Source organism: Meriones unguiculatus, chromosome 7 (genome assembly GCF_030254825.1).
Source record: "Meriones unguiculatus strain TT.TT164.6M chromosome 7, Bangor_MerUng_6.1, whole genome shotgun sequence".
Lineage (NCBI taxonomy): Eukaryota > Metazoa > Chordata > Mammalia > Rodentia > Muridae > Meriones > Meriones unguiculatus.
The window spans coordinates 4,674,419-4,697,585 of NC_083355.1; the positions used below are offsets into that span (position 1 = coordinate 4,674,419).

The 23,167-nt window shown below is 52.3% G+C and overlaps 2 protein-coding genes across 6 annotated transcripts; one reads left to right on the forward strand and one right to left on the reverse strand.

Annotated features, from left to right (window-relative positions):
• Window positions 1-1,003: 1,003 nt before the first annotated feature.
• Afmid (arylformamidase) lies at window positions 1,004-13,525 on the reverse strand. 5 transcript variants are annotated; one of them, XM_021640168.2, is made up of 12 exons: window positions 13,388-13,508; window positions 12,070-12,096; window positions 11,221-11,311; window positions 7,402-7,506; window positions 7,280-7,328; window positions 4,797-4,882; window positions 4,633-4,705; window positions 4,408-4,505; window positions 4,047-4,125; window positions 3,824-3,965; window positions 3,295-3,399; window positions 1,004-1,504 (listed from the first exon to the last, which is right to left on the reverse strand). In XM_021640168.2, the coding sequence occupies exons 3-12, from the start codon at window positions 11,267-11,269 to the stop codon at window positions 1,472-1,474; spliced, it is 819 nt and encodes a 272-aa protein (XP_021495843.1). In that variant the 5' UTR covers window positions 11,270-11,311; window positions 12,070-12,096; window positions 13,388-13,508; the 3' UTR covers window positions 1,004-1,471. The 5 variants fall into 5 exon arrangements, 3 of the variants coding, with proteins under 3 accessions (XP_021495843.1, XP_021495826.1, XP_021495852.1); XR_009592689.1 differs by lacking the exon at window positions 12,070-12,096 and adding an exon at window positions 1,917-2,106 and having other exon boundaries at window positions 1,362-1,504; window positions 13,388-13,525; XR_009592690.1 differs by lacking the exons at window positions 1,004-1,504; window positions 12,070-12,096 and adding exons at window positions 1,511-1,663; window positions 1,917-2,106 and having other exon boundaries at window positions 13,388-13,525.
• Window positions 13,522-22,301, forward strand: Tk1 (thymidine kinase 1). Its single transcript, XM_021640530.2, has 7 exons — window positions 13,522-13,704; window positions 13,787-13,818; window positions 14,648-14,758; window positions 17,866-17,959; window positions 20,851-20,940; window positions 21,505-21,624; window positions 21,704-22,301. Exons 1-7 carry the CDS (start codon window positions 13,639-13,641, stop codon window positions 21,887-21,889), a joined length of 699 nt encoding a protein of 232 aa, XP_021496205.1. The 5' UTR covers window positions 13,522-13,638; the 3' UTR covers window positions 21,890-22,301.
• The last annotated feature ends 866 nt before the right edge of the window (window positions 22,302-23,167 follow it).

A 23,167-nucleotide genomic window follows, 5' to 3' on the forward strand; every position in this document is an offset into this window, starting at 1 on the left:
TGAGCACAAAAAGAACTCGCTCACACATGAGAATGATGGTGAGGTACAGAGCACACGGATGCTCCAGTCTCTGCGAGCCTCCATGGTCGCCTCTGCCCCAAGCTCCTGCCTTGGCTTCCTTGAGGAGAAATTATAAAGTGTAAGATGACATAACTGTTTCCTTCCCAAGCTGCCTTTGGCCATGGTGTTTACTAGCGTAACATAAAAGCAATCTAGACACAGAGAACCATATTGTAAATCAGAGGTGTGCTACCGAGCCCTTTCTGGTCTGAAGACCCTCGTGCCTCTCAAGCGCTGGGACTGCTGGCATGCCCCACCTTGTCGAGCGAAGCGGCTATTTTGGAAGGACCAGTGGCTGGGGGTGAGCGGCAGGAGTGGGCGTTAGGGCTGGCGGAGCCTGCTGCACACAGGCGGCCTCTCTAAGGAGATCCTTGTGTTAGTTCATACAGCAGCCATGAACATGGGCTGTTTTTATTGCCGCCACCGCAAACGGTGGGTGTGTATGCTACGGCACACATACGCATGGCAGTCAAAAGACAAACGGGGGAGTTGGTTGTTCCCTTCCATATGGGTTCCCAGGACCAAACACAGGTTGTCAGGCTTGATGTCAGGCACCCTGACAGGCTGAGCCATCTCGCCAGCTTTTTTCTTTTTAAAAATTGATTAATTAATTAATTCACTTTACATCCTGATCATAGCCCCCTCCCTCCAGCTTTTTTCTCTTTGAGACAGGGTTTTGCTATGTAACCCAGACTGGCTTTGAACTCACAAGCAATCCTCCTGCCTCAGTGCTGGGATTCAGGTATAAACCACCACACTGGGCATGACTGTCTCTCCCTTTTTCTTTCCTCCTCCTCCTCCTTTTCAAGACAGGGTTTCTCTGTGTAGCGTTGGCTATCTGAGACTCGCTCTGTAGACCAGGTTGGCCTCAAACTTACAGAGATCCACCTGCCTCTTGTCTCCTGAGTGCTGGAATTAAAGGCGTGGGCCACCACTGCCAGGCTCCTTTTCTCTTTCTTTTATTTTTTTCCTTGTTAATAGCGGGGATTGAACCCAGGATCCTATGCATGTTTGCAAGCATTCCACCATTATGCTACATCTCCCCTCCCTGCCCCGTGCTTGGTTGGTCTGTTTGTCTTTCTTCATTCCTTCTGCCAAACCCACCCTCTTTTGTAGGAGGAGCTGCAGCCCAGGCCCCAGCCAGTCCACCCTGATGCTGCTAACTGGCTCAGAAAGCAAGCCAGCTGATTGTCATGCCCAGGCCGTGGGGCCGACGTGGCCGGGTGGTGGCTCTGTGCATCTCCCAGTCCCAATCTGTGGGCTTTCCCTGGAGCTCCATCCGGGTGGGGATGAGGATGACATGGAGGTTGACACAGCAAGGAGAAGGTGCCAGGTGGACAGACAAGCCAGTGTTGGGTAGAAGATCACCTCTTCCCTGGAGGCTCTTTGAGGTGCACACAGGGAGGTGTGCTCACAGCGCCTGGAACATTGTTTTCAAAATGATCTGCAGGAGAAGAGAAGACAGGAACACCCAGGAATGGATGGCTACCCAAATAAGAAACAACTGTGGGTGCCAGGCGTGGTGGCGCACACCTCTGATCCCAGTGCTTGGAGGAAGAGGCAGGCGGGTGGATCTCTGAGTTCTGGTCTACGGAGTAAAACCCTGTTTCAAAATGAATAGGCAAATAAATAAATAGACAAAGAAGTGAAAGCTAGTCCAGTAATCCCAGCTACTCAGGATGCTGAGGCAGAAAGATTACAAGTTCAAAACCTAAATGGAACGGCTCAGAGGGCAAAGGCACTTGCCACCGAGCCTGACTGCCTAAGTCAGAGCCCACAGGAAAGGTGGGTGCAGGGCACACTTCTCAGTCCAGTGCTGGGGTGAGAGGCAAGATAGATGGATCCCCGGAACTCACTGGCCAGCGGGGTAAGACCAAATGACTCCAGGTGCAGGGAGATGCCCTGTGTCCAAAGGAGGGCAGCTGGGCCGTGGTGGTGCGTGCCTTTCATCCCAGCACTCGGGAGGCAGAGGCAGGCAGATCTCTTTGAGTTCAAGGCCAGCCTGCTCTACAGAGTCCAGGACAGCCAAGGCTACACAGAGAAACCCTGTCTTGAAAAAAAGAAATAAAAAGTCAAGTGACTGCTGAGGAAGATACCTCATGTCACTTCTGGACTCTACATATGAGCGCGCGCGCTCATGCACGCACACATGCACGCACACGCACACAAGCATATACGGCACACACACACACACGTACATGTTTACATACTCCCAGGTTCAAGTTGTTCAATTCCTGGCACCCAAAAATAAAACCAAAATAGTCAGGTGTCCCTTTCCTACTAACAAGGGAGAAAAAGAAAGATTTTTTCTTTCGAGTTTCTCTGTGTAGCCCTGATTGTCCTGGACTTGCTAGACCAGGCTAGGCTTAAACAGAGCTCTGCCTGCCTCTGCCTCTCACGTGCTGGGATTAAAGGCATGTGTTACCACACCCAGCTTTATCCTTTGACTTTTAAAGAGAACTATTTAGCATATGTCCGCACTTGCCCCTGTGTGGAGGTCAGAGGACAACTTGGAGGAGCTGGTTCTCTCCTCCTGCCACTTTGTCATGGGATCAAACTCAGGATCTCAGGCCCTTTTCCCAACAAGCCATCTTGCCAGCCCTAAAGTTGTAACAAGCCTGATGTGGTTGTACACGCCTCTAATCTCAGCACTCGGGAGACTGAGGCAGGAGGATCACCACAAGTTTGAGGTTAGCCTGATCTATATAGTGGGTCCCAGTCCAGCCTCAGCTGCACAGTGAGACACTTGTCTCAAAAACACATAGAGGGTTGTAATAAACTCTAGCCACAGTCCTTTGGTGGTGCACTGGCTCTGGCTTTCACCTGTGCCCCTGGACACAAGCCAGCGTCTCTCCTCTGCTCTTGCCACCCTGGCCATGGCCATGTGTAGCTCCTCCCAGGCAGACCCCACCCCACCGTGGGGAGAAGTGGGCTACAGGAAGCCTGAGATACATCTGCCTCCGACGTCAGGGGCCAGGGCCCCAACCTTCTGGTTGCTGAGGTAAGCCAGCCCCTTCAATGTAGCCTTCCTCCATCTTAGGACTGTCTGCTTACAAGGCTGTTGGAGCCAGTCGGCCAGGCGTGCGGCGCACACCTCTGATCCCGGTGCTTGGGAGGCAGAGGCAGGCCTGGTCTACAGAGTGAGTTCCAGGACAGCCAGGGCTGGCGTGGAGCTGCTGGGGCGGGGTGGGAGGGAGGAGAGTAGACTAGGGAGGCTATGACGACGAACCTCACCTGGGTGAGCACGTCATCCTCCCTCGTCAGATTCTCTATGATGTCAAAGTGATCCACACCAGGCAGCTGCTGGAAGGAGGCCTCGCATCCGACTCGGCGCAGTGTCTGCACAGAAATAAGGGGACAGGCATGAAAGAGGCTGGGAGGAGGGTCTCTCAGTGTCTGGCTGGTTCATTTGCATGCATCTGTCTAGTGAGAGAAAATGTGTCTATTTGTCACAGTCCTGGGGATTACAGCGGAGCCTTGCTCACACTTAGCAAGAACAGTACCACTGAGTTACACCCCAACCTTTCTTTTATTTTTAATTTTGAAACAGGGTCTTTCTAGGTTCTTCAGGTCTTACTAGCCTTCAGCTCACTTTACAGCATGCTCTCACTTCATGATCCTCCTGCCTCAGCCCTGGGAGTAACAGGAATTACTTGTGTGCAACACCAAGCCCAGCTCCTTTGGGCAGAGTGATGACAAGAAAGATAAGGTCACATGACACTCAACCCCGGAGGCCACAAGTTAGATGTTGGCTTGGCAGTACCTCACAGAACTCCCTGGACTGTCGGTGGAATTCTGGAGAGTCGTGCTGAGCCACAAGCACCAGCACAGGGCAGGCTGGCCCCACAGGCCATGCAGGAGCCACCTCCAAGCGTAGCTGTGGACTGTTCCTCTGAGCATCTTCCCTGGGGTGGGATAGTGGAGAGGTCAGGACAGCAGGAGACAGGCCTTGGGTGGGTGCTGGAGATGGAGGGCAGACGACTCACAGAGTCATGTGCAGTGGAGCATTCTGGGACGTAGATATGAGGGGCTCTAGATCATAGATCCCACTCACCAGGAGAAAGCCTGTGAAGGAGAAGAGCTCAGGCCAGGGACCAGGCCCAGCAAGATGGACCCGCCCACCCTCCAGGCCAGAGAGGAAGACCAGGATTTCGGGCAGAGGACAAAGAAGGGTTTGAGGCCTCCAGGTCAGCACTCAGGTTAACAGCCTTTCAACCAGCTGCTCAATCCTCCACCCCTCCAGACAGCAGAAGGGCTGCCTGGCCAGGCCCCGTGCCCACAGAAACGTTACAGATTAGATGCCAGCCTGGGCTACCTGAGATTCTGTTTTGGCAAACAGTAAGAAACCTTGGAGGTTGGGTGTGACACCATGCTTGGTCCAACTGGCCAGGAGCATCATGGCAGCCAAATGAGCTCCTGCAGAGTGTCCACAGAGGTAGATTCCCCTGGGGCAGACACAGAGCCACATCACTCCACCTCCCTAAGGCGGCAGAAGTCCTCCATGTGCGCACAAGTCTGGCTCCACAGACCCGCCCCTCCCCTCGCCCGCCAAGAGCCCGCAGTGATACCTACTGATTGCTTGGATACCGCCTCTGCAGAAACACCACGCTGCGAGCCACCTGCTCTACCATCAGGTCCAGCGTGCCTGAGCAGAGCAGACAGCCGGGTTCGGACCCATCAGGGATTCTAGCCACACAAGGCTTTGGCCCCCAAATCTCCAGGGACCACCCTGTTACCTTTGGGTGCAATGTCGTAGGCCACTATCACCACAACCATGCCCTGTGCGGTCAGCGGGTTCACCATGAAGGCTGAGTCATCTTTGCTGTGGAGAGACAAAGGCAAGGGGTGGGGGGATGGCAGTGGCTGCAGAGCTGGCTCACGGGTGAAGAGCACCGTTACTCTTCCAGGACAGAGGTTCAATCCTCAGTTCCCTCCCAAACAGCTGTCACTCCAGCTGTTCTCCTAGCTCTGCGTGTACCAGGCACTCACCTGGTACACATACATACATGCGGGCAAAACATCCATACACACAAAATAATATAGTAATAAGAATAAAGAGTAAAAAAATACAGGAAGCTTGAAACACATACTTGGGAAAGAGAGGCTGGAGAATCAGGAGTCCAAGGTCATCCTCAGCTACTTAGTGAGTTTGAGGCTAGTCTCAGCTACACGAGACCCAGTCTCAAAAACCACAAACAACATAAAATGAAAGATAGAGAAGTGACAACTGGAGGCAACTGGAGCGACGCTGGCTCACTGACGTCCTGGTCACACACCCCCGGGCAGCTAACCTATGCACACAGAACACTGTGTACTGAGGGAAAAGAACAGGCTGTCCTCAGAACGAACTTTAATCTCTGGGCCGGCTCCCTCCCTTGGAAAACAGAGACACTCACGCTCCCTCTCTCTGCAAGCTGTGAGGCTTAGAGACTGAAAGTAAAGAGTCTTAAATGGAATAAATGCAGCAGCTGGATAAGCTGGAAAAAAGAAAAAGACGAGCGTGCGGGGGTGGGATGGGTCCCTGATGGCACCTCTGAAGGATGGCCCGGGGAGCAGTGGCACTCTTCCAGACCCAAACACCCTTCTCAGCTCAGGGACACCAACTGCACGTCGCAGTATGTGTGTGTAAACACGCACGCTCCGTTTCAGTGTCCCAGCCTGGCCTCGAACTCCCTGTGTAGCCGAGGATAGCCCTGCTTCTGAGTGCTGGGATCACAGGTGGGTGCCACCACACTTGGTTTTATTCAGCGCCAGCAATGGAACACAGGGTCAGTGCAGAGCACAGGCACTCCAATGACCGAGCCACATCCCGAGCTCTTGCTTTGTGTCTCCTCAGACAAGGCTGGCCTCAAACGTGCAGTAATCCTCCTGCCTCAGCTTCTCTACTCTTACTTCCCAAAGCACAGAACCCTCCGTTTGGTCCCAGCAAACCTGGGTAGTCAGTCACTCTGAGGTTGCTTTGAGAAGCAAATTGTTAAAACACATTTCTCCGTGGAGGGAGAGAACTGAACTGTTTCCTGAAAACCTATTTCCAAATCCTGTGCCCCAGAGCTCAGGATGCGATCTTACCTGGAAACAGAGTCTCTGTTCACTTGTAGATAATCCTGATCTACTTAGAAGCTGTTTTGGGGTGGTGGGCAGGAGAGACAGCTCAGTGGTGAAGAGCAATGGCTCTTGCAGAGGACCTGAGTTCAGCTCCCTGCACCCGCACAGCAGTTCACAATCACCTGTAACTCCAGTTCCAGGAGATCTGATGCCCTCTTCTGGCCTCCTTGGGCACTGCACGCATGCAGTACACACACATGCACACAGACTCACACACAAATAAATTTAAGTATTTTAGCACTGTATGTGTGCGCTTGACATGTATGTTGGGTGGTGCACAGCACACGTGGAGGTCAGGGGATTATGATGGGGAGTTGGTTCTCTCCTTCCACCTTTACGTGAGTTCTAGGGATTGAACTCATGTCACCAGGCTGGCATGGTAAGCACCTTTACCCACTGAGCCAATTTACCAACTTGAAGTTGACAATCTTGAGCTCATTTAACAAGGCATAGGGACATGTAAATGTAAGACAGTGCCTTTTTAAAAAGGTTTACTGCCAGGTGGGGGTGCACACCTTTAATCCCAGCACTAGGGAGGCAGAGTTCAAGGATCTCTGAGTTCAAGGCCAGCCCGGTCTCCAGAGCAAATTCCAGGGCAGCCAGGGCTACACAGAGAAACCCTGTCTCAGAAACCCAAAGAGAAAGGAAGAAAAGGATTTATTATTTATTTTTATGTCTATGTGCATGTATCTGTGCATATGAGTGCAGTTCCTGTGGTGCCCAACAGAGGGTGCCATATCCCTCAACCGCAGGACTGAGTTTGGGAACCAAACTCAAGTCCTCTGGGAGAACAGCCAAGTGCTCTAAAACCCTAAACTGAGTCACGTGTCCAACCCTAAACTGGTGTCTTTATGAGGAGGGAGAGCTCTGGGACCAGACATCAGTGGCCATGTGAAGATGAAAGCAGAAGCTGGAGACAGGCGAGCTAAGGAGCACCCAGCAGAAGCAGAGTGCCCCCTCACCACCCAGCCTAGCCCTGGAGCACCTCCATTCTGACTTCCTGCCCCACAGTCGTGAGATGCCATGCTTCTCCTCTTGCAGGCTGGACCACGAGGTAGCATGTCACAGCAGCTCCAGAACACCCATGTGGGGAGAGTCAGTTACCCCCACTCACCTTCCACTCTGCCAGTATCCTCCATGAATGAACAGGAAGAGCGGGAAAGCTGTAACGAAGGTAGGTGGTGTTGATGAGCTGGACTCCCGGAGGCCTCACAGGGGACCCCCTGCTCATCTCACCCTCAGAATCCTCATCAGGAAAGTAGATATCCATCCTCTCCCCTTCGCCATCTCCATAGGGGACATCCAGCTGGTTCCTCCTGGTGGTCCGGGCCTTCTGGGTGGCTGCAGAGGCAGACAAGCCCTTATCAGTTAAGCCCAGGTATAGTGAGTTCTAGCAGCCTTGTCCATCCTGTGCTGACCCTGGGAGCAAGCGTCTACCGGAAGAGTAACTTGTGGGTCAGAGGGGAGGCACGCTTGCCACAGGAGGGCACTGCTAGTGCCCTGCACAGGAGCTCCCAGCAAGGGAGAAGTGTGTGCCTCGGGGTCAGTCAAAAGCCGGGGCTTCATCAAGAATCCCGACTGCCTGCCTGGCTGGATTGGATTTACTTGGTGCCAAAGCCACACTTTTGCTCTCCTTTGAGAAGCAACAGAAACAAAGCCGCCATGTGGTGGCTGCAAGCCCATGTAAATCTCAGTCACAACACCACTGACCTGAGGCGAACAAGTGGCAACCCTCTCTACTCTTCCTGCTTCTCCCTGGACGCCTGTGGCCACCATCGTGGGCAGCAAGGACAGCAGTGGACACAAAGATGAGGGATGAGGTGATGTAGACCCTCCCCCTCCAAGTGTGAATACCACCCAGCCTCTGGACTCTGAACCCCTAGGTAGGAACACAGGAGGGCTTTAGCAAGACACCCCAGAATAAACCTGGCAACAGAGCAAGAATTGGACTTTAATTATTCATAACTCAAAGTGTCAACACTCTTGCAGACAAAGCCCCACATTCTAGAGGTCACAGCATGGAGCTAACCTGAGGGCTGTGCTAGCAGCCTAATAGTGGAAGTGGAGGCCGGAAGCCATTCAGGACAGGGAGCTGGTCGGCAGGAGGCTGAAACCAGAGCTCAGAACAGGCTCTAGACATGGAAGCAAGCATGCCTGTGTCCTTCTGTAACCTCCAGATGCCAATATTATTATAATATTAACAACAATTAATGATGTTGATTATTAATTAATATTAATATACCATTATATAATATGTACTAAAATATTGGTTTATTATCATCATCATTATTATTGAGGCTGGTGTTTTGCAAGCCTTTGTTATCTTCACCCTAATTACAAAGCGTACTAATCAGCCAAGGGGGAGCACTTGTTGTCAATCATCAAGCCCCATCAAGCACACACACACACACACACACACACACAGAGATGATTGGCCCTTGAAGAGTAAAGGCATGTCTGAGCCACAGGGAGAAGGAACTGCCCCAAGCCCCAAGTGAGGGCACCTCCCAGATAAGCCCAGGCTGCTGATATATCTCCTAGCCCAGCCAGAAGATAAGTGGCTTTTGGGCGTGGCTCAGCTGAGCCCTAACACAGCCTCTCAGCTTTGCACAACAGAGATCCCAGGAGGAATTCAGACAAACCCCTGCATAGAGGAAAAGAAAAGAAATCTTTAAAGAACATAGTTGTCAAGCTGGGCATGGTGGCTCACGCCTTTAATCCCAGCAGAGGCAGGTGGATCTATGAGGCCAGCCTGGTCTACAGAGTGAGTCCAGGACAGCCAGGGCTACAGAGAAACCCTGTCTCAACAAGGCAACCAGCAGCGCAGCTGTTTCCTTCTCCTCTATCCTTGCAGGGAGGTTTTCTGAGTTATCAGGACAATGGTTTTCGTTTTCCTCCAGCACCATCTGTTTGCATTCCTCTTCTATCTCCTTTGTCAGGACGAGGTAGCCTGAGGCTCATGGGCAGCTCCAAGGAAGCCTTGGGATAGCCTAGAGACTCAGCTGAGAGTTTCTGGTTAGTAGCTGATCTCATCTGTGGGCAAATGGTACTCGCCTGTCATACACAGGCAGAGAGAGATATCTAACAACTCAATAATTAAGGGCAATATTTTAATGCAATAGTATGTTTGAGATTTTTTGTTTGTCTGTTTGTTTTTTGAGACAGAGTTTCTCTGTGTAGCCCTGGCTGTCCTGGAACTCACTCTCTAGACCTGACTGGCCTCAAACTCAGAGATCCTCCTGCCTCTGCCTCCTAAGTGCTGTGATTATAGGGGTATACCACCACCACCCAGCAGCCGTTTGTTTGATCTGGTTTGCTTGTTTGTTTCTGAGACTGGGTGTCATGTAGCCATTACCACTGAGGGAGGATGGGTTGCGGGTGCATGCCACCATGCCCTGCCAGCTCAGTACATCTAGAAATGACAATATGGGGCCAGTGAGATGGCCACCTGCTGCCGGCAATGCCCAACAGCCTCAATTTTATCCCACACGGTGAGAGGACAGACTCGTGTGTGTCCTTCTGGCCTCCGTATGCACTTGTGGCACACATGCCCCCCCCAGACAAAATAATCTCACACTGTAAAAAAGTAATATAAATTTTTTAAAAAGTCATTTAAAAAATGCTGGGGGCTTAGGGTTTGGCTCAGTTGGTGAATGAGCTCGCCTCTCGAGCACAGAGGAAGACAGCGGAAAGAAAGCTGAGGTCCGGTCTTCCTAGGATGCAGTCTCACTACGTATCCCTGGCCGGCCTTGAACTTCCGCCTAGGCCACACTGGCTGTGTGCTCACACAGGTCTGCCTGAGGGGGTGCACCACCCGAGACAGCCCAGCTAGCATTTCCTGAGAGCTGACCAATGAGCGAGCAGCGGCCTACTCTGAGCTCTGGCCTTCGGCTGGTGACTTCCCTCCTCCCTGGGCTGTTTTTTTTTTTTTTTTCTCCCTCCAGACAAGACAGTTCAGCCTCTTGCTCTGAGCAGACAGCTAGCTGCCTCCACAGCTCATTCCTCTTTAAGGCAGCTTCCCACACCACGTGGACGCCTCACCAAGGACTGTAGTCTTGGCACAGCAATTTAACACTCTGGGGCAGAGGGAGGCCTCACAGGCACACAGACCCAAGCTCTGAATGCTTTAAAGGAAACAGGGCTTAAAGTCCCTTCTCTCTCCATCTCCCCTCCTTCTCCCTCTATCCTTTTAGTCACGGTCTCCTGTATCCCAGTCTGGTGTGAATCCATGACATAATGGAGGATGACCTTGAACTTGTGTTCTGCCTCACTGGTGCTAGACTCACAGGCATGTACTACCACGCCAGGTTTACTCCACAGGGAGAACTGACCCAGGGCCCTGTGCATGCTGGGAGAGGCCCACCTGGCACATCCTTCTCCAGCACCTTAGTTGCTTTCCATGCATAGCAATGATGTGGGCATAGTGAGTGGCACCTGTAATCCCAGCACTTGGGAGGCAGAGGCAAGCAGATCTCTGAGTTCAAGGCCAGCCTGGTCTACAGAATGAGTTCCAGGACAGCCAGGGGTACATAGAGAAATCTTGTCTTGAAGAACAAAAACAAACAAAAAAACTTACAAAATAATAGCAACAATATTCTGCTTTCCTTTTTCTTTTCTGTCCCCCTAGAGCAGTGGTTTGCAACCTTCCTAATGCTGTGACCTTTTAACATAGTTCAAATTGCCGTGACCCCAACCATAAAATTATTTTTGTTGCTACTTCATAACTGTAATTTTGCTAGTTATGAATCTAGTTATGAATCGCCACATAAATATCTGACATTTCCCATGGTCTTAGGCCACCTATGAAAGGGTCTTTCAACCCCGAAGGGGTCGCGACCCACACGTTGAGAACAGTGGCTTTAGAGCTTGCCTCCCTTGGCCAGCGAGGAGGGGAGCCTGGGTGAGGGCCAAGCTCTTCTGCTCCAGCTACATTCCCACCTCCCTCCAGCAGAGCCTTCCCCAAGCGCCTGGTATAAGAGAGGTGGCTCTCCACTTAGGGGTGCAGCCCCTCCCCCACCCCGATAAGTGGCGGTGTCCAGGGAGGTCCCACAGTACCCTGGCTTCCTATCTGCACGAAGGTCCCGACGACTTTGTCTGCTTCCATGCGGACGACCCATCTGCTGGGCGAGTACTGCTTCTCCAGCTCCTGCGGGCAAGTCAGGGCTCTGTGAGGCCCCTCTCAGCGGGGTGTGACCACCCGCCCCAACACACAGCTTCCTTCAAGCCCTTTCAGCTCAACTCTCCACCCCCTCTACTAGCTGTCCCCGATTCAATATTTCAGCAGAGCACCTAAGGTGCCCTCAGATTTGTGGCAAATGGGTGCCCCAGCGGCAGCCATGCCTTGAACCCGCCAACAGCCTTAATGAGGGATGAGGTTTGTAAAGGTGTCCAGTGGATGGCAATGGCACTGCGGTGGGGGCACGTTCCACAGAGAGGCAGACCACGGGGAGGCGGGCAGTATTCCCATCACAGGCAGAAACTGGGTCAAGGGGACAGAGGTGAGAAGAAGCCCAAGGTCAGTTTCCAAATGCAGCCAGAAGGCTAGAGCACGGGGATGGGCAGGCTGAGCAGCTGTGTGTCACTGAGGTGCGGTGACACACAGCTGCAATCCCAGCACTCTGGAGGCTGAGGCAGGAGCAAGGCAACTGAGAATGGTGTAGAACACAGCCAGTTCCTGGGAGCCAGGGCTACAGAGTGAGGCTCTGCCAGTAAGTTCACAGTGAGGATACAGCTCAACAGCAGGGCGCTTGGCCAGCAAGTGTGAGGTGCTGGGAAATGGTAAGATGCCACATTTAACACAAAGGAGACAGATAAATTACAGCCAAGGGGCCTACGCCAACATCATAAGACTCTTGAAGACTGTCTCACACAAAGGCCTGACGGCCATCAGCCTTCATCACTTACTGGCTGCCTGTAACCTCCGTCTCCTCACTGGTCGAACGTGGGTGCAGCCGCCGTACAGGGTTCAAAGGGAGAAAAAACACAATGTATGCCGTTGAACACAGCTGCACAGCTGCCTCCTGCTGAATGTATTCCTGCTCACCCTTTGGAGCTATTGAACCCTCTTGTTCAGGTCAGCACCTGCTGGACGCTTGGACGCTAGAGCTCCATTTGGCACGGGAGTGCTGCTGTCATCTTTTTGTTGTTGTTGTTTTGAGGCAGTGTCTCTTGTAACTGTGTAGCTGCCTCAACAGTGCAGAGATTATAGATGTGTGCCCAAGTATTTTTATTTATCTATTTATTTATTTCTTTATTTTAGTGTGCTTGTGATCCCTCAGACTGTCCTGGAGCTGGGAGTAGCTCGCTGTCTGACATGGGTGCTGGAAATCCCACTCAGGTTCTCTGGAGGCGCGATGTGGGCTCAACAGCTAAGCCATCCCTCTAGCCCTTTGCTGCCGGTTTTACTACTAGGATTTATGACTGATAGTTTTTTTTGTTTGTTTGTTTGGTTTTTCCGGACAGGGTTTCTCTGTGTAGCCCTGGATGTGCTGGAAATCTATCTCTCTGTAGACCAGGCTGGCCAAACTCAAGAGCCTGCCTCTGCCTTCCGTGTGCTGGGGTTAAAGGCATGTGTCACCACCAGACTGAGAGCTGTGGGAAGAGGAACCACCACACCGTATCCCTAATTTTCAACAGATTCTCAGTGATGCCTGTGACCAAAACAAAGAAGCTTGTTTAACTAGTGCGAGCTAACCAGCCAAGAAATTATAACGGAGTAGTAGTGATAGCAAGTGACATAATGTGTGGTCGTACTTTGTGTGTGCAGCCGGTAACCCTTGCTACAGCCCATGGCAGAGTAATCAAACACAAAATCCGGAATGCAGGGAATGCTTCTGGGCATGCTTGGTGTGGGCCATAAGCATTTTTAGCTGGAAATAAATGAAAATTCTGAAGACATACAATACTGTCTGTCCCTGAAGGTGCCTGCCTTGCTTGGCGACACACAGCAGGGATCCCCAGCCTTGGCATCTTTCCAACTTTACATAAATACAGACCCACATTGCAAGACCTCAGAATAAGGTCCAAACCCTCAGCCCCTTATTTCTGCCTAAGTTTTCGCTGTCTTTAAAACCAGGCTAACAGGCTAAACCTGATCTACAAAGTGAAAGTGAAGAAATCTGGCGCTCAGGGCTTGGAAATCTGGCACGTGGGCACCCGAAGGGGTGGTCTGAGCGCCTTGCTAAACTTCCATTCGGGGTTCTGGGCGCTGCCCCACACCTACCTCCGCAGACAGGGCCTTCCAGGGTGCCTCGCCAGCGCCAGCGGAATGCACCGTGAGGAGCGCCATGGCTCGGTCGGTCTAGGAAACAGGACAGTGAGGCTGGATTTTCCTAGGAACTGGGGCGGGGTCTGGGGCGAGGCTTGTCGGTTGCGAGGCTTGTCGGTTGCGAGCGATTGGTCGAAGACAGGAAAGCGCGCAAAGTCGAACGCTTTCTATCTACAGACCCCGCAGTTAAGGTTTGCTCAGCCGCCATGAATTACATCAATCTGCCCACCGTGCTGCCCAGCTCCCCCAGCAAGACCCGGGGGCAGATCCAGGTGCGGGGTCCGGCCTGCGGAGGCGGGGGCTGGGTGCTCTGGGATATACGAGGGGGGACCCCTAAGGTGCCTTCTCTCCTAGGTGATCCTCGGGCCCATGTTCTCAGGAAAAAGGTAATGAATGGGGTATTCGGGCGGGTGGGCCTCCTCCTCTCTGCAGACTGTGGTTCTTCTCTCCCGCCTTCCCCTTCTCTCAGAAGTCTAAGTGCAAGCCCCGCCTGACCTCTGCGAGCCTTCCCGCCCAAATTCTTGTTTCCTGGACTGCTGCCCGCCTCCCGCCTAGCCCCTTCTCCCAGAGAACTATCCTTGCTTAGGAGGATCACATTGGGGTACCATTGAAACCCAGCTCACATCCCCAGGAGCCCACAGGGCTCCCACATGTGCCCCCTGGGGTTTGGGCGATGGGTGGGCACCTTTTCCGAGACAGTGTCCTCACTCATCTCACTGCGAGCTTTCCCGAAGCCACGGAGCTAAATTTCCTCAGAGGTGAGGGTCTGACCTCTGCGAGTCCTTCCCGGAGTAAGTTCCCCACAGCTCGGAGTTTCTTTGTTTTATTTTGGGGGAGTATTTTAGTTTTGCTTTGTTTTTTGACTCAGCGTCTTTCTATGTGGCCAGGCTGGTCTCAAACCCAATAGATCCTCTTGCCTCTGCCTCCTGAGTGCTGGGATGAAAGGGGTGCCCCGTTAAGCCAGGCACCCCTACTATTCTTGAGTGGCCTGGTGTCACCCGAGTTTTGACCCTTGCTCCGAGGCCCAAGCTCGAGATCTGGGGCCCAGAAGCAAGCTCTTTGGCGCTTTTCTAAAAGGCTTTGTGAAGTTCATTCATGAAACTGACAGCTGGGGAGCAAACCTTGGTTAAGGGGTGCGGTTCGGATACCCGCCGCTAGGTGGTAGCAGCTACCCGCCTTCGGCTCGGGCCTCAGCTGCCCTGGTCACTCTTGCAGCACGGAACTGATGAGGAGGGTCCGACGCTTCCAGATAGCCCAGAACAAGTGCCTGGTCATCAAGTATGCCAAAGACACACGCTACAGCAGCAGCTTCTCCACGCACGATCGGTCAGTCCTGCCCCCTCGATCCTGTCCCTGGGAAACCCCGTCAGGCCCGGGGCATACTGTCACTTCTACCGGGGGCTGGGTCTGCAAGAGCTGGAGAAGGCTGCTACTGACCTCTAACGGACGGGAACAAGTGCTCAAAACTTAAGATGACCTGTCCCCAAATGTCCATTGTGCCCCCTGTGGCTGGGAGAACCTGGGTTCTACTTGGGCAGAGTCTGCAGCCATCTTCATTGATTACATAGATTTTTTTTTTCCTCCTGTTAAGTTGGCTCCCTGCCGTCAGGTGGCTGTCACCGTTATCGGCCCCAGCACTGGCCAAAGGTTGAGAGTTCAGGAAAGTGATTTGGTGTTAAGTTTGGGGATTTGAAGCCTGAGGCACTCTCTCCTGGGTGTCCTGGACTTAACCCCAGAGGCAAAGCCCAGCCACGAGGCTGGAGCTGCACCCCAGGATTGCTGTGGGCTGGTGGCCCAGAACAGCCTGGTGACACAGAACAGGAAGTGGAGTCAAGTGTGCTTGCCGCCAGCACACTTTACTTCTTTGTAACTGTGGTGTCCCCCAGAGAGTGGCAGTGTCTGGGCCACAGCCAGCCTCTTGCCTGTCCTCCCTCTGGTCTGCTCTGCTTGGGCATGGAGGAAGGGATTTAAAATGCATGAGCAGTGTGTTACAATCTTTGGTTGGATTTGGGTGTTTTTTTTTTGTGTGTGGGGGGGTAGTTGCAGGACACACGTGCCTGAGCACATGTGCTCAGAGGACAGCCTCAGGTTCTAAACTCTTTGGTCAGGCTTTTTTGAGACAGGATCTCTCTACAGAGCTCTGGCTGTCCTGGAACTCACTCTGTAGACCAGACTGACCTTGAATTCCGAGCTCCACCTGCCTCTGCCTCCCAAATGCTGGGGTTAAAAGTGTGTGACCACATGCCTGGCCTTCATTGTGCCTTCACAGGAAGCTCTTTACCCATTAAGACAACTCAGCCTTGTTTTTGATTTGGTTGTTTTAGAATGTTTTCATTTGTTTGTATGGGTGTTTTGCCTGCTTGTAGGTCTGCATAGCATTTGTTCACCTGGTGCCCTGGGAGGCCAGAAGACACCAGGTTCCTCAGATCAGGCTTATAGATGGTTGTAAGCTGGGCATTGAACCAAGGTCCTTTGCAAGAATTACAAATAACCTCATGTCTTCAGCCTGTTTGTTGAGACGTGGTCTCTTAATGTAGCCTAGGTGGGCCCTGTGACTCCCTCTTCCTCTGGGATTACAGGCGAGCAGCACCATATCCTGCTCCCCACTTCAGCCGGATTAAGGGCTAGGATTACAGATCCACTCTGCCACGCATAACCTCCCACATCTCAAGAGTGTGAGGTAGAGATCCAGGCGGTGCTTAGATTTGTGTGAATGCCACTGTGTTTTGCAAAAGTGCTTTTTCTGAGTTTGTTTCTGAAAGTGAGGTAGAAGGAAACAAAAGGAAACAGCACAGGGAAGACGCTGTCCACTCCAGCATTCCACTCCTTAGAAAGCAGAGAGGGTGGTTCCCGAGTCCTTTAATGGTGTTCTGGAGTGCATGCAAACTGGCCCTCAGGGGCCTGGCTGGGCTTTTCCTTGCTGGGAAGCCGTCTGTGTGGCTGGGAAGTGGGGGCTTCACGTCCTGGCTGGGCCAGCAGATAGGCGAGTGATATGGAGAGTCCTTTAACATGGAGGGGCTTTCCAGAGGGTCACTCTGCTGCCTGGCTTCTGGACACTGAGAGCAGGACACCCTTCATTCCAGTGCTGTTCGTTCTTAGGCTATCGCAGGCATGCCACAGCTCTGTCTTGTTGTGTTTGTGGGCTGGAGAGATGGCTCTGTGACTAAGAGCGCTTGCTCTTGCCAAGCACCGAGATTCAGTTCCCAGTACCCACGTGGTAGCTCACAACCATCAGTGACTCCAGTTCCAGAGGACCTAACACCCTCTCTGACCTCTGGGGGCACCGGCACACATGACACGCACACATACATGCAGGAAAACTGCTAAACACACAACTAAAAATAGTTTGTTGTTTTGTTTTTTTGAGACAGAGTTTCTCTGTGTGGCCTGGACTCGCTTTGTAGACCAGGCTGGCCTCGAATTCACAGATAGACTCCTGCTTCTACCTCCCCTAGCGCTGGGATTATAGTTGTGTGCCACTATACCCAGATACAACTATTAAAAGAAATTTTTTTTTAAACTTGCCAGGTGTAGTGGCACATACCTTCAATTCCAGCACTTGGTAGGCAGAGGCGGACAGAGCTCTTGCTCTGGGGCCAGCCTGGTCTATGGAGACCCTGTCTCAAATGGATTATTTTGCTCTGTCTTTTGGCACCAGGGGTAGAACCCTCTGGCATGAGCCACCAGGTACCCTGGCACTGGGCTACAAATGATATTTTCTGCTGGCAGTGACATAGGTCAGTATTATCCTGTTTATTTATTTATTTTGAATTTTAAAAGAAATAAAAATATGGGGTTAGTTGCTCAGAGTATTGTGGGCCAAGGGGACTGACCCTGGCATGGAGGCTCAGCGGTTGAGGGCATACGTGCCTGATTCCTTTTTTTTCGGGGTGTTTTTGTTTTGTTTCTTGGAGGGGTGTTGTTCTTTTTGTTTTTATTGGTGTGTGTTTGCTTTAGAAGCATTTCCTAGCCTGGGCTGACTTGGAACTCCCTTTCCCTGAGCTGGGTGCTCCGGTGTGTGTGCATTCCCATGCTCACTTTAGGCAATCAGTTTGAACCCTGTGTCCTTGGCCTGCTGAAGTAGTCCTTTCCTCCTGTTCTCAGAGGCCCGGCCAGACTCCTTGGCCTGGCGACCCATTCGTTGCCCCCTGTTCCCTGTTCTAACCATAGAGCTTTCTTTCTTTTAAAATAAGGTAAGCATTGAAGAAGCTTTGGAGTCTTGGTTGAGCTTTCTAGCAGACACTGCTAATTCTCAATTGAGGGAGGTAACCTGTATTAACTGGTTTTCTGAACAAGGCCCTTTATTCCCCGTCCCTCCTACATGGATGAAAACACCAGAGGCTGCCCCGCCCAACCACGGTGGCACCCCTGCATCTGGGGCCTAGGGATGCTCTAGCCCCGGCCTTGCTCATCTTCTGGCCTTCTCTTCCCAGGAACACCATGGACGCCCTGCCGGCCTGTCTGCTCCGAGATGTAACCCAGGAGGCACTGAGTGTGGCTGTCATTGGCATCGATGAAGGGCAGTTTGTAAGTTAGCTTGAAGCATAACCCTCTATCCCTCTGGTCCTTCCTTCATCTTTTGGGGAAGTCAGGAAGTTAACTTGTCTTCAGTGGCTGGGATTTGCTGTGGCTCTCTGGTTGTCCACTACTCTCACACTCTAAGCCAGGCTGGTCAGGTTTGGAAGGAAGGGGTCCTGATCTGCAACATGGGCATGCCTGTCTCCCCTCAGCCCCACTCCAACCCCTGAGAGAATGAGGCAGCTGCAGCTGTGATGCCCTTTGGGTATAAGTCCTACCCCCGTGTGCCAGCCCTCCTTTCCCGTGCTCTGTGACAGCTCTGGATTTCATTCCCAGAGGCGGAATGAGGCTGACGGGGTGTCTCCCTGTGAGGTGTCGGAATGAGGCTGACGGGGTGTCTCCCTGTGAGGTGTACATCCCCGCTCTTGCCTCTGTCTATCCACCTAGACATGCCAGATCTGTTTTGTCCTCAGAGGCAGGCCTGGAGCATCACGGCTATGCAGACATTGTCCAGATGGAGTGCAGCGTCTCTCCCCAAGCCGGCAGCTGTGCCTGCTTATTAGCTTTGCTCTCCTGGCATTCAGAGGCCCAGTCAGCCTCCCTAGACACCATGTTCCTTTCTTAGTCCTTTTTGCTTAAGAGTCTGGTACCCAGGTCTGACACCAGCCTCCCAGTGGCCTCAGTCCTGCCCTCATCCTAACCTATAGGAAAGATTTATTTCTATTCCTCTCACCTTATGGCTAAGAAAAACTAATTCATTTAGTGGATGTTTTGATTTCTGGGTCGGGGTCTTGCTCTGTGGTCTGGGCTGGATTAGAACTCAGCCTCCTGAATTCTGAGACTGGTCATGGCCCCCAGCTTCAGTGAATTCACAATGCACAGTATACAAACTCCATAGTTCTTCCATTCTGCCCAGCCTCGACCCTGCTCCTTACAAAACTCAAGATCTCCCCATTGCAAAAGAAAGGGACCTCCCTTCCTGTGTCCTTCCTGGACAGTGGGTAGAGGGTCGTTCACGGGCCCTGGAGCCACAGCTGAAGATCTGGGCCTCCCCTATGTTCACTCACCAGCACCAGGGCCCAGAGGCCTCTTGGCAAGAGTAGAAGCTATGCATCAAGAAGTTTGTTTCCTTTCTGTTTGATACAAGTAGAGACAGGCACAGTCTACAACATATTAGGAACGCACTAGAAAAAGGAAGCTTGCTACATCAGCATCTGTGGTGCAGCGAACACTGGGAATGCCCTGCAGGTTCTGTATCATGGGTTCCTAAAACCTGCTTCAGGGCAAACACCAATCATGGACTGGTTGGACTCTCAGAGGGGGAGAGGGCCCCTTTGGGTCCTTTGGCAGAAGGGCTGGGGCCTGGCTTTGTGGGAGGGGCCTGGAAAGAGGGCGGGGCCTGTCTGCTTCCTTCTGGCGGAGACTGTACCTATGTTTTGTCCGTGTTCAGACAAAACTGGGGAAGAGGGTCTTTATTCATGGGGGTCAGGGTGCCTTGCCTGATGTTAGCCCAAGAGACTATGTTCAGCCAGTGCCAGGACTCTGGTGAGTGCCAGCCCAGCCTGAACGCTTCTAATTATATACGTGTGTTTTTATAGAGCAGGCCATGTCACACGCTGTGACTATTGTGGGAATGGCTGAGTCCAGGGACCAATCACATCCATTCCAAGTCTCTGCCCTTTGACTGTGGCCTTCTAGGTCTGGGGACAAAACTGGAGCTTCTAGCTCACCTATGTTGGTAGACTACAACTGGGAGGGAGAGGGGAAAGGGGAAGATAGAACATTGGTTGTGTGTGGGCTATTTGTTAAAAAAAAAAAAAAAAGGTCTGAAGAACCAGGCAGTGGTAGGGCTCAGCCCTCTGAAGGCTGAAGCAGAAGATTACTTCAAGCCCCAGGACAGCCTGGGCTCCACAGTAACAACCAATCAAAGACAAGAAACAAAAGGATGGAGAGGCAATCCTGTCAGTGAGGCCCTAGCTCAGCAAGCAGTTTGTGTCCCTACCTAGGACCCCTGTAAAATGCTGGGTATGGCCACCTATCCAGCACCCCAGTGCTCCAGAGGCAGAGGCAGGGAGGGCCCTGGAGCTCCCTGTCCTCAGTGAGAGACCAGTCTCAAAATCAAGGTGGAAAAACCAGGCTCTGGAGCACGTGCCTTTTTTAATCTTAGAACCTGAGAGGCAGAGGAAGATCTCTGAGTTCAAGGCTAACCTGGTCCACTTAGCAAATTCCAGGCCAGCCAGGACTCCACAAAGCAAGGCAAGACCTTGTCTCCAAAACGAAAAAGAAACAACCAAGGTGAAGAACTAAGGAGAATGCCCTGTGTTCTACCCTGTTGACCATTCCAGCCTGCTCTGAAATCTGCTTTAAAACTGAGCTGTGTTTACCTTCTAAGGCCGCCCTAACAGCACTCAACAAAAACTTTAATAAAGCACGGAACTTTGTTCAGTGACAGCTCTAGAAGGAAGAAACCCATGATTGATTAGAAGCGTTGGCAGAGCCAGTTCCTTCAAAGGACTGTGGGGGAAAGTTCTAGCCTGGTGGTTCTCAACCTTCCTAGTGCTACCACCATTAAATTCTTTTCATTGCTACTTCATAACTGTAATTTTGCTACTGTTATAATCATAAGGTAAATATCTGATATCAAGGATCTGATAATGCAACCCCTGTGAAAGGGCTGTTCAACCTAGGGGGTCATGACCCACAGGGTGAGAACTGCCAGTCTAGCCTCTCCTGTCAGGTGCTGGTAAGCCTGGGTAGCAGAGGGCAGGCCGGCGGGATGTTTCACAGGAATGGCAGCATCCTGGTCTCCAGCTCTGGGCTGATCTCCATGTTCAGATCCACCAGGATCTTCATGAGGCCCTTGTTCGGTAGCTCATTTCTTCCTCTGCCAACTTTCCCAGTTCCCAGACATTGTGGAGTTCTGTGAGCTGATGGCCAATTCGGGCAAGACAGTGATTGTGGCAGCATTGGATGGAACCTTCCAGAGAAAAGTAAGTTTCCCAACTCGGATCTGAGAGGGGGTAGGGCTCCCGAGGAGCATGAGACATTACCCACGGTCCCCCCAGAAGTAGATGTGTTCAGAACAGAAGGTATTGGCTGATGGGTGCTCTGAACTGGCCAAGAGGTAGAGAGCAGGAGGGTGTGGCTCTCTGGGAAGGCAGGGTCAGGATGATACAGCCTGAATCACAGGGTTTAAGAGAGAAGTGTTGGGGCAGGGGAGCTCGGGCTGTGACATGCTTGCCTTGCAAGGCACTTAGGCCTGCCTTCCATCCTCAAAGCCCTCTTAAATGCCAGGCGTAGTGGTGTACATTTATTACTCACCGCTGGAAGGCAGAGACAGGTCGATCCTAGCTCACCAGCAAGCCAGCCTAGCCTAGCGGCAAGCTCCAAGCCAGTGAGAAACCCTGTTACCAAAAACACCAAGGTGGCAGGGCTGGAGAAACAGCACCTCAGGGTGCTGTGCGCTCTGGCCTCCACACGTGCACATGTGAACACAGGCAGAAAAGGAACCTGCCTGGCCAAGTGACCAAACACACCTGCCGTCCTGTGTGTAGGCTTTTGGTAGCATCTTGAACCTGGTGCCCCTGGCCGAGAGCGTGGTGAAGCTGACAGCCGTGTGTATGGAGTGCTTCCGAGAAGCCGCCTACACCAAGAGGCTGGGCCTGGAGAAGGAGGTACGTCCCTAAGCTTCCATCCACGGAGAGGGGCGGGCTTGGGCTTCCTAGGCCCGCCCTCAGACACCCCTCTCACCAGGTGGAGGTGATTGGCGGAGCAGACAAGTACCACTCCGTGTGCCGCCTGTGCTACTTCAAGAAGTCCCCGCAGCGGGCTGGACCAAACAAAGAGAACTGCCCGGTGCTCGGACAGCCCGGAGAGGCCTCGGCGGTCAGGAAGCTCTTTGCCCCTCAGCAAGTCCTACAGCACAATTCTGTCAACTGAGGGCACCTGGGGCCTGCCAGCTCCTGCCCCAGGTAGGACTCTCAGAGCGCGCGGAGAGGAGCGGGGCCTGCCATTCCTGACAGTGGGCCCTGGACAGATCTTACGAGGTGGCTAGGGTCTGACCTTCAGCCAGAGGTGGAGACTGAGTGACATGACCTTGTGACATTGTGGTGCTAGCTTTTTCTGCTTGGTGGCTTTTCACGGCTGGGTTTCATTTTCAGCCCTCCCTTTGTGCTGCAGCCTGACCTCAGCTAACATAATGGCGCCCAAAGCCGGTCTCTCATGAGGGTAGCAATGGTCTTGTTCTGCTCAGAGTCCCAGCCCCATGACTCAGCTCTTAGTAAGCCAAGAGAATATGTTTCTTGGCTACAATGAACAAAACGAACAATTAATATTAAAGTTTATTTCTTGATGTGAATGTGTTTCTTTTAAATCTGGGTTTCCCCCAAATCTTGCAGCCGGCATCCACATGACTTGAGGGCAGAGATTTCTTCCCACGTCTTTTTGTCATACTCATGGTTTCTCTACCCCACCACCCAAGAGGAACAGTCATCCACCTTTTTTTCTGGTTGGTTTCAGGACAAAAATGGAAAAGGAACCAGCTGGAACCAGTGTTTCTAGCCGACACTGGGAGGTCAAGTTTGTGAAACAGGCATTTGATAGCTTGAGTTGAGAAAACAGTTCAAATACACTTTGCAAAGTGAGGTGGAGCAACCCCCTTGGGTCTAAGACCTGGGTCTAAGACATGCCGGTTTATCCCTGGCTGTGCCCAGCTTGCCAGCCATCTAACTCATGAACTGCTTCAAGGCATGCTCTCCAGGGGAGGCCTACAGCTCAGAGCCTAGGTGGAGGGCCCTGTTAGTTTATGCTTCAGATTTTGGAAGACACTGTCAGGGCCTGCAATTGACAGTCTCATCATTGCACAAAAGCCAGTGACTGCCTCAGGCACACTGCTTCCTGATGGAGATGGGTCCCCTCCCTGCCATGTCCCCAGAAGGCGTCAAGAGGGCCAGAGTCAGCCTTTCCCCGCTGTGCCCTTCAGTCTGGAAAGGTCTGTCCTAGAGGAGCCATTCAGAGGGGCAGCACCCAGGGGCCCCAGACAGGCAGCTGACCCCTGGCAAGCTGCCCAGAACAATCCATCTTATTTACTAGCTGACACAGTGGCTATTTTAGGATGTAGTAGAGGGCAGTGTGAAGAATGAGACCCCAAGGGGAAGCTGCCACCCCAAGTTCAAAGTACATTTCCATCTGGGCATGATGGTTTCACTGCTAGCACTC